Source organism: Drosophila yakuba, chromosome 3R, assembly GCF_016746365.2.
Source record: "Drosophila yakuba strain Tai18E2 chromosome 3R, Prin_Dyak_Tai18E2_2.1, whole genome shotgun sequence".
Classification (NCBI taxonomy): Eukaryota; Metazoa; Arthropoda; class Insecta; order Diptera; family Drosophilidae; genus Drosophila; species Drosophila yakuba.
This window is the reverse complement of record NC_052530.2, coordinates 21,621,725-21,631,690: the sequence shown is the minus strand read 5'-3', so window position 1 is coordinate 21,631,690 and position 9,966 is coordinate 21,621,725. Positions and strand designations below refer to the sequence as shown.

The following is a 9,966-nucleotide window of genomic DNA, read 5'->3' as shown; positions in this document are numbered from 1 at the left end:
AGCTGAGCGCAAGGCCACACTAAGACTATCGATAAGATATCGGCTAAGTCTGTTGATGGTTGCTACGTCCCTAATTTGTGTTTGTTTGTATTTAAATGGTTTTATGTTTCATGTTCTAAATTGGCTCTTGGAAAGATTGCCGAAGTATTAATCATACGGAATAGTACCTAATAGTACCTGGTGTCCGGCTGCCACTCTCCGAATTTCCTGCGAATCCAACATGAATGTTTGTCGCCTGTGCTTGGCAAAAGACGCCAACTTTCCAGTTTTCGGCACAAATGGAACGACTGCGTTGCGGATAATGGTCTGCACATCACTGGAGATCGAGGCCGGAGACGGGCTGTCACAGCACATATGCACCATGTGCCGCCTGCGACTGGAGGAGATGCACTGCTTCCGACGGCGCTGCCTTGCAGCCGATCGCCGATTGAGGCGCCACAAGGCGTTGCAACGACAGGGCGTCAAAACGAAGCTGAGCGAATTGGAGGAAGATCGAGGTGCGCTTCGAGATGTGGAAGGATGCACGCCCACTGCCTGCTCCGAGAACAATGCCCAGTGGCGCCAGCAGGCGGCACAGCTCATTCGCAGCGAGATCGACGCCTATAAGAAGGAGCTGCTCAGCACTTGCAAGCAAGCGGTGCGGGCGGATATCGAGCTGGAGCTGCGGGCGGAACTCGAGGAGGTCGTCATAGCCGAGGCGAAGCAGCAGTTGCGTCTCAGCGTCCTGGACGACGTGTTCGACGAACTGGAACGCTACTTTGTGCGCAAGCGCAACGAGGCGTCCTACGAGATAAAGTTGAGCTCCAGCAGTCAGCTGCCTGCTGGTGGTTTCTACGAAGAAGAGTTAGGCGAAGAGCTAATGGAGCAGAACGATGACAGCGTGGTAGAATTACTGGGTAAGACCACCCCTTCTTTCACAACGACAACTTATATGATTATCATTGGTACACTTATTGAATAGACGATGAACCGGAGGCCAGCAGACAGCCAGCTGCAACGCCACTAGTTGCCGTGCCCATGGTTGAAATCAACATGAACGATCCCCAGCTGAGTCATCTGCGCGCCGACTTCAACAAGGACACCTTTCTGAATGCCTACCAATCTCCTTTAAAGGATGTTCAAACCCAATTGCCCTGTCGCAAAAGAGGCCGCTTTGTGAACTCCAAGAAGATGAGCGAGAACCTCTGCCGTAAGCACAGCTCCATCAAGAATGGAAGCCCCAAGTCGTATGCAGATTTTAATAATTGTGTGCGCTGTCGTCTCAGAGGAGCGGATAAGTTAAATAACACCGTCACGTAGCCAGTAAAAGTCCGCCAATGAACTTACATGCATTATGTATTGAAAGTGTTCTATGTATTACTACGGTAGTTATTTAAGTTATATTATAAGCATAATATTTTTTTTTGTGCACTAAGCTAAGCCATTACCGTTTTTAATTGTCACCGTATTCTTGAAATTTTCAAATATGCATTTCCTATGCCATTTCATCCAATATTTATTATTATTGCATATTAATTTAAGCATGTATATCAATAAATATACCTTTAAACTGAATAAATAAAACAGGAATAGTCTTATGTATCGATTTGTAACCAAAATAAAAGCGTTTTAAATTTTATTTAAAATTTTGTTTGTTTATGAATAGTGTGACTGTATAGTCTTTGCTACGAAAGTAGGTATTTTTTGCCGCCCAGTCTGCGGTCACATTGCTTGCGATGCAGAGACGCCACCGAGTAAATACGTTGATTTACCAAAAATAGACGACTCTATGGACGCGCTGCCGTCGTATCCCGATTTGGCGACCCTGTGCCGCCTGTGCCTCAAGGAGCACCAGGATGCGTACGCCATCTTCGACGAGGACGACGCCCAGCTCTCGATTCCCGTGCGCCTGATGGCCTGCGTCTCACTGGACGCCAAGGCGACGGATACTCTGCCGAAGAGGATCTGTCAGGAGTGCCGCTACCAGCTGGAAAAGTCATTCCTCTTCCGGCAGCGCTGCCAGTGGGCGGAGAAGAAGCTTCGCAAGCATGTCCGGCTTCTGGGGCTCGGGAAGCGAAGCCGCGTCTTCTCCAAGGATCCGGACGACTATGACGAGGACGAGCTGGAGTTTGAGGATTCGATAGCCTTCATCGAGGCGCAGGACAAAGTGCGCAAGTTGGAGGACGAAAAGTGGCGAGACGAGTTCAAGGAAGAACAGACAGCGGAAATGCACAAGCGGTTGGTCAAATCTCGTCTAGAACTTCGAACCAAGTTGACCACCGAGCTGCGAAAGGAACTGGCGGAGGAAGTGCGCAGTGAGGTGCGCAAGGAACTGGCCGAGGAGGTGCGCAACCAGGTTAGAGACGACCTGCGAAACGAGGTTAGCGAGGACATTAGAAAGGAGCAGCTGGCCATGCTGTTAGGCGAATTGGAGGTGTATCTCACCGAGAAGAAGGCCGGTCGCTGGGAGTCCTTGGATGGGTCCGAGCCGGAGTCCAAGACGCAAGCCAATGAAGACGCCTCCACCCCCAGGCCAAAACTTAAATCTCTTCCAAAGCGACGCCCCAGCTTGGTCGTCGCCAATCAAAAGGTGATACAGCCCACGAAGGATGCAAAAGAGGAAGAATTTATATTGGGGTGCAATTCCGAACCCGTAAGTACGAGCGATGTAAACATAGATGGCCTCGAACTGGAGGAGGAAGTACCCGCGGATAGTGGTGAAGATTTCAGGGATATCAACATGGTTGGATCGGGGGATGTAGTGCACACAGATAATGGAGAGATTTACATCATAAACTCCGCTAGCTCGGAGGATCAAAACCAGGACTCCACTCCCGAATTTGACCAGGACAACGGAATAACCTCCTATAACAGTAAGTGGGTATATTTTAAGAAAAAGAATAAATAAATTCATACTTCATTAAACTCTTTGCTTAGTCAAGGAAGATGGCGAGATTCAGTTCAGTGGCGAAAAGCCAGAGGAAATCGAAGACGTGGTGGTGTTTAACCTGGGCGAGGAGATATCTCAGGAGCAACAGGTCTTCAGCTTCCACGAAAATGTCATTATAGTGGTAACTAAGCATATGATTTAAAATTAAGCTCAAATGTAACTTCAATCCTGTTATTTAAAGGAAAAGGAACAGAACGATGGACATGAGCAGTCGCCTCTCAAGCGAAAAAGGTCGAGTGAGTTGGTGTTCAAGCAGGAGTCCAGTTGCCCTCAACCGAAAACCGGACGCATAACGGACACGGTGAAGTCGTTCCAGTGCCATTTGTGCCCGGTGGCCTTTCCTACGCAGAAACTTCTGACGCGCCACCACAATACCCATATTAAGGGGCTGAAAAGTGGAAAGGGCGGCACGCTTAAGTGTCCCAGCTGCGCACTGCAACTCTCATGCGCCAGCTCCCTCAAACGCCACATGATTATCCACACGGGCCTGAAACCGTTCAAGTGCAGCGAGTGCGAACTGTCCTTCTCCCAGCGCGAGGTGCTTAAGCGTCACATGGACACCCACACGGGCGTAAAGCGCCATCAGTGCCCACAGTGCTCCAGTTGCTTCGCCCAGAAGTCCAACCTGCAGCAGCACATTGGTCGCGTGCACATGGGCAACTCTCGGACGCACAAGTGCCATCTGTGTCATCGTAGCTTTAACCATGTGTCGGGCCTAAGCCGCCATCTGGTCACCCACGCTGGCGTCATGTTCTCCTGCAAACAGTGCGGGCGACAGTTCAATGATCGCAGCGCTGTCCAGCGACATGTGACCACAATGCACAAGGTGAAGAACAAGCTCACAGACTACATTTCCGAGACGAACGAGTTTCAAGCTGTGTCTTAAAACTACTGGACATGTTTAGCCATTACACCACCGGAGTTTGGACCACAATGTTACACCTGAATAGATCAACTTTGATCTGAATATTTTACAACTTTATTCGCGAACTTAGAGTGCTCACAACAGTTGGCACCAAATATCATCAACATGATAGTGTTAAAACATTTAGAAACATGCAGCGTTAAACAGTTTAGCAAACAAATACAAATCGGAACATTTGGATCAGCTCTGTAACAGGATACCATATAGCTAGACGTACATTTTACAATATCGTTTAATAAATACCACATAAGACGATGTACAATTTGATAGGCAAATATACGTATTTTTAATAAACTCAACTGCTCTACGAATACTTTAAACTTAAGCTAATCGCCAAAAAAACGGGACTCAAAATGCGCCTAAGAGAAAACGAATGGTCTTGCCTGCCATTCGAATGCAAAATGCAATGAATAATATTTTCTTGTATAATCGGAAGCGCTTTTCAAATGAGATTACCAAGGGAAACAAGCCCGCAACGACATCCATAGAGGTCGAAACCGTTTAACATTCCTGGTTAATGCGTTATAAAGCCAATAACAATCCAATATCACGCTAGCCTAATAATCGGAACTATTCCCATAATATCCAGTAAGTTCCTAACTCTGGCGGCCCTTGTGCCACTGCTAGTCGGAGTTTGTAAGCGAGCTGCGCTGCGATTCGAGTGTATTTGAGTCATGCCGCTGGCGCAGAACTCGCGTCTGACTGGCTGGTAACTTGGAGAAGTCCTTCATCACGTTCTTGTACGTCTCATCTTCCCCATTATACTCGTCGTTGGGTCCAATCTCGTCATTCAGTTGTGTCAATCGGAGTCTGAAAAAAGGATGGTTATGTATCCTCAGAATTGAAGCTCGGTTATGCTACTCACAGTGTTACAATGTCGGCGTTTTCCTGGTCCACCGCAATGTCCAGAGCCTTCTTGCCGTCACTGGAGGAGAGGTCATATGCAGCCTTATGCTTCAACAGCAAATAAACCTGGGCGATGTGGCCCTTGGCCGTGGATATGTGCAGGGCGCTGTAACCCATTTCGTCCACAGCATCGATGGCGGCTCCGTTAAGTAGCAAAAACTCGCAGGCCATCACGGAGCCGGAGATCACGGCCTGGTGCAGGAACGATCGTTGCCGGTCCTGGGGATTTTTCCACATCTTGTCGGCCCCCAGGGCGAAGGCCATGCACATCACTGGCAGATTGTGCACCACCGAAGCCATGTACAGCAATTGGTTGGCGTCCAGCTGCGAGAAGGGCAGTTCCAAAGGCGACTCCACATCCGACTCGCCATCGGTGCTCTCTTGATCGCTGCCTAGAATGCCGGGAGTCTCTAATCTGTCAAGAGCCAGATCATCGCCGATCACAAGCAAATCATCGCGCGAAATGCTTAGTGACATCGAGGGAATGTTGATGGATTCATCATCATCGTCATCTTCCAACTCGTCGCCGGTCTTTGCTGTGTTATAGATGCTCGGATCATCGCTCAGCGTTTTTGGGATCGGGCGCTGCTTCTGCCTTCGTCGAAGTTTCTTTACCGCCCACTTTCGAGTGCCGCCCAGCGACAGAGTGGCCCGCTTTGCGACTCCACTGCCTCCACTTTCTCCGTCCTCTACCACGCCACCACTGTCTATGCTGAGCACTTCGGCTGTCTCGCTGGCCAGCAGCTCCTGCGGTTTGGGCATACCGCAAACGAACCGCCGCTCCACGTACTTAGCCTTGATCCAAGCCTCGCGCACTCCGATCTCGCACTGCTCCGTGGGTTTTTTCAGCGCACAATCATCGCCGATGCGTGCCTCATAGATGCGGTTAACCACCTCGTTACCGAGCTCCATCATCACCTTCACGTTCTCCGACTCCCAGGCATCCAGCGTCAGGGAACGCACCTTGCTGTAGTGCACGCCCAGGCTCCTATGCACACCGGAGCACTCGATGCACAGTGTGATGCCCAGGTTAATGGAGGCCCAGCGTGGTTCGGGACTCCTACAATCGCAGCAGTAAGCGTTTCCCGGTATCTTTAGAAACTCTTCCCAGTGGCTGCGAAGTGGGAACATTTTCGTTATGATTAAACTGGATAATACGAGTGATTCAAACATACATTCTACGCTTTGCGGGCAGAGAGTTGTTGGGTGTGTTCGTCGATTGTGGTCGCGAGTGATGCGTGGAGTCATGCTGTATGGCTGCACCTATGCTGTGCTGTAGCGCGGAAATCCACAGGGAAAGCATGTCGGCGGAGTCAGCCTGCAGGATGTGAGATCTGCAAATAAAAAGAAAACAATTATTATCCTTTTTCTATGAGTAAGTAAAACATGAAATACTCACTTGGTCGGCGAGATGACCTCGAAGCAGAAACGGCGGTCGCCCTCGTTCACCGGGCGCACGCTGCAGATGCGCAAATCCTCCTCCATGACCGAGAAGGAGTCCTCGTTGCTGCGTTTTCTGCAATGCGAATCCAAATCACTTCAGCGTACGGCCACAACACATCACATTACACACCACAACAAAAACATCACAAAAATCAAAAGTTGCAAACGAAAAGAAGACGATTGATTAACTAAGCAAGCAGATGGGATGGCATACGTATGTATCTCAATGAACTAAATGAATAGCAGTAGTAAGGGAGCGTGCACCCACCTATAAACGAGCTGGTTGTCGCTGAGGTAGAACCATCGTCGGCACCAGGTCTTAAAGCCCTTGGACTTCTTCTTGAATAGATAGCCCTCGATCTTGTTGGATGTGCTGTTGGTATTCGAGTCGCAGTAGCGATTCACGCTCATATGGCGATTTTGCATGGCCTTCTCCAGCTGCTGATAGTCCCCGCGCAGAGCGTTTAAATCCTCGCTGATATTCTTGAAGAACTCGTCAAAGTCGTTGCACAGGTCGAAGCCCTGGTGGTAATAGGTCACGCACGCCTGATAGTAATCCAACAGCTGCCGAAATAGAAAAGAGAGCAGAGGAGACCACTATGAAAACGTGCCAAATGCAAAGAATAGCAGCTATTGTTCTCCACCCTTCTCCGATAGCGGCACACCAGCTCCACGCACTCCCGATAGACAACTGAGCGAATTGGCCAGCGCACCGACTGACTCAACATGCTGATCATTGGTTTTAGATATGAGACCCATACATGCTCACATCGATATCACAACAGTGACGTCATAGCAATAACAAACCACAGCAAGTTATATACTTAGTGCATGTGGGGCACTTCATTCATGGCAGTCGAAAGCCGATAAGCAATATTATGATTGGCACCTAGCCCTTTTCTTACCGTGGATAGTATTGAGGGGACCTTGCGAGCCTGCGCCAGCGTTATATAGTTGACATAATCCAGAGCGGTGTGTTGGAAGCACGATTTGGAGGCAGAAAGTATATTGGCAGCCTCCTGCATCTCCTGCGGTCGGTTTTTGCTGGCCTGCAATGCAGAAATCAAGGATAAAGCTACAGGAATCATCATCTACTTTACTGCAAGTCAAGCGTACCTGAGCGTTTTTAATCAGCGCATTGTCATAGCCTTCGGAGACCTTGAGAAAGTGTCCCTTGTAGTCCTTCACCTGGTTGATGTCGTCCTTCACGAACACACTGAGATTTTTAAGCACCGTGCGACTAGCCTGATCCAACAGGATGGTGTGGAACTTGTTCATCTCCTGGAAAAACAAACAGGACACAGGGTTTATATAGCCTATTAGGACGACACTGAAGTGCTAACCTGGAAGCAGTGAATCAGCTTGCCCAGCGCATTGTGCGCGTTCTTGTTGTCGAGAAAGTGCTGCTGTAGATCCCACAAGGACATGGCGAAGGCGCTAAAAAGACGAAAATATGGCGAATCGATGCCAATGAATATGAATGAGGTAGGATAATGGCGCAGTGGGTTGTTTACCTCTGGTTCTTGACATACTCCTTGCCCGAGTCCACGGCCACATTGCACAGCTTGATGATTTTCTCCAAACGCTGCTCCAAGTGCTCGATGTCGCTTTCCTCCTTGGACACAAATTGTCTGCGGGGGAGGACGAAATCAAAAAAAACAAATCGAAGACGTTAGCACAATATCGTCGAGATGTAAACAAAAGATGGGCATCGGCTTGGGTAAGCTGATGATTAAAATTGCCTTTGACTGGCTGAGCAGGGTAAATATAATCTGCTCGCTTAATCAAAGAAGTTATCGCTGGAGCTCCTCCACTCTTACTCTGCCTCTGTTTATGTTGACACTTTTAATTTATGTGGACTTATTAAAGCGCTGTTTGCTCTTCCAATTGAAGACGAGTCGCCACAAAATAGGGAATACCCCCCATCCCCGGGACAAGTTTTTGTATCACTCTGTTGCGTCTTCCTCGGGCTTTTCTCGTCTTTTCCCCTGTGTCATCCATCCATCGATTTGTCGGGCACTGCTTTTGTTTTAACTTTGTATTTATTTTCTTGGTCGTACTTTTCCGAGGCTACATGCTAATTTCAAATGTAAGTCTCTCTATTGCAGCTGTGTTTTCTTTCTGAGCGTTATGATAAGTATTTTCTAAGATAATATTTCTATCACATACTGTTTTTATTTTAAACAAATTGATTTCGAAAGCTGTATCTTTAAGTATGTGTCATTTAAAAGATTAGGCGCTATGCGCAATAGACTAATGTTTTTGATAAAAATTATATGGTTTAATTCTACAGAAAACTAGAAACTAGTTTAATCTCTAAAATGCACATATGTATAAAACTTCTGTACTTTTGGAGAATATTTAACTGAAACGTGGTGTATATACAACCAAAATATCTGCCTAGTTTAGCATTACTTTACAAATCTTGGGCCATATCTCTGATATTCCTGATTCCCTATTTGTTATTTGCAAGGCAGAAATGTTCGCAAGATGATTCACATAATTTATTGTAGTGTACTTCGAATTCAAACAGCCAAGGTCAAGTTTGTACTTCTACACTTGATAAAAGAAGTGCAGACGAACCCAAGATAGTCTTCATTTCCTGTTTTCCTACAAGTGAAGCTGCAGCAGCAGGTGCTAAAAAGTGGAGAAGTTGGGATGGGGCTGCTGGGCAAACAAGTTATAGCCGCTTTTGTGCACCGTTTTACGAGGGAAAGCTTTTGTCTTTGGACACGATTAGTGGAGAAGCGGCAATTTGGGTGAAATCTTATCAATCAGCGGCAAAGCATTGAAGCAGCGTTTGTGGACGGAGACGAGAGCATCGGCAATTTAAGTGCGGAAATTAAGGGGCAGGCACATTCCACACTGCTGACGGGACAAAGTTTGTTCGATGGATGATTAAGCCGCGTTTTCAGGTGCCGCTGCTGGGGAGGTGTAGGAGGTATAGGAGGTGGGTTCTGGGTGGTGGTGGTGCGGCTGTATCTGGTTTTAGATAGTAACCAGTCACGCTACATGAAGCAATTCAAATCTCAGTCCAAAAGCGACTTGAAATGCGAATTCAGAGGGAGGGGGAGAGGGGCTGCAGCTTATATCCACCTGAATCTGGGAGAATCCTTTAGGCACTCCTCGAACTCGATGGTGGCGCGCATTTTGGCCACCACGCACGCAGCACCTGCACTGCACTGTTGGCTATTTCGCTCCGCTAATTGAGGCCCGTAAATCTTTGTTGGCCTGTTGCTGCTGCTGCTCTGCTTTGCTTTCCTGGCTGAAGTGGGGATTTCGATACGCGATTTTCGAGGGCGGCTCTGTGAGAACCTAATTGCGGGCAGCCGGAGCTATGGGAATGAATCGCATCCCTGGCAATCGACGGCCACACACGTTGAGCACTGGCCCTAATTAGCGAAACTCGCCAATTTACGCGATTTGGGGCCAAATTAACCAAATTTACACAGCGCGCAGAGACAACAAATTAAAACGTCTCACTTTCTACTCGAGCAGATCGGTGTGACCGCACTCGAGGCGAAAACAAATCTAGCTGCTACGAATGGTCACACACTTTGGCGGGCTTTTTTGCTTTCGCTGATTTCTTAATTTAAATTGTTAAATTTAAGCGCATGATATAAGACTTGATACTAAGGACTTTGTCTGTGCCGTTTTTCACTTAAAATACTGCTTATCAGAAAGATTTTAATGTAAAAACATATAACTCTATCAGCACTTATAGTTAGTGTTGCGAACTCTCGTAGCTAAGAAGTAGCCAAAT

At 47.7% G+C, this 9,966-nt stretch overlaps 3 protein-coding genes across 5 annotated transcripts; 2 read left to right on the top strand and 1 right to left on the bottom strand.

Annotated features, from left to right (window-relative positions):
- The first annotated feature begins 44 nt into the window (after positions 1-44).
- Positions 45-1,618, top strand: LOC6537850. Its single transcript, XM_002098355.4, has 2 exons — positions 45-896; positions 962-1,618. Exons 1-2 carry the CDS (start codon positions 221-223, stop codon positions 1,297-1,299), a joined length of 1,014 nt encoding a protein of 337 aa, XP_002098391.1. The 5' UTR covers positions 45-220; the 3' UTR covers positions 1,300-1,618.
- Positions 1,619-1,686: 68 nt separating this feature from the next.
- Positions 1,687-4,153, top strand: LOC6537849 (myoneurin). Of its 2 annotated transcripts, none has more exons than XR_001454008.3 (3): positions 1,687-2,856; positions 2,917-3,050; positions 3,111-3,252. XR_001454008.3 is itself a non-coding variant. In XM_002098354.4 (3 exons), the coding sequence occupies exons 1-3, from the start codon at positions 1,769-1,771 to the stop codon at positions 3,813-3,815; spliced, it is 1,923 nt and encodes a 640-aa protein (XP_002098390.1). In that variant the 5' UTR covers positions 1,691-1,768; the 3' UTR covers positions 3,816-4,153. The 2 variants fall into 2 exon arrangements, 1 of the variants encoding a protein (XP_002098390.1); XM_002098354.4 differs by having other exon boundaries at positions 1,691-2,852; positions 3,111-4,153.
- Positions 3,886-9,715, bottom strand: LOC6537848 (arf-GAP with coiled-coil, ANK repeat and PH domain-containing protein 2). 2 transcript variants are annotated; one of them, XM_015193055.3, is made up of 10 exons: positions 9,300-9,715; positions 7,718-7,834; positions 7,547-7,640; positions 7,320-7,484; positions 7,109-7,252; positions 6,472-6,767; positions 6,160-6,297; positions 5,936-6,094; positions 4,720-5,874; positions 3,886-4,664 (listed from the first exon to the last, which is right to left on the bottom strand). In XM_015193055.3, the coding sequence occupies exons 1-10, from the start codon at positions 9,350-9,352 to the stop codon at positions 4,478-4,480; spliced, it is 2,508 nt and encodes an 835-aa protein (XP_015048541.1). In that variant the 5' UTR covers positions 9,353-9,715; the 3' UTR covers positions 3,886-4,477. The 2 variants fall into 2 exon arrangements, with proteins under 2 accessions (XP_015048541.1, XP_002098389.1); XM_002098353.4 differs by having other exon boundaries at positions 6,160-6,276; positions 9,300-9,714.
- Positions 9,716-9,966: the final 251 nt, after the last annotated feature.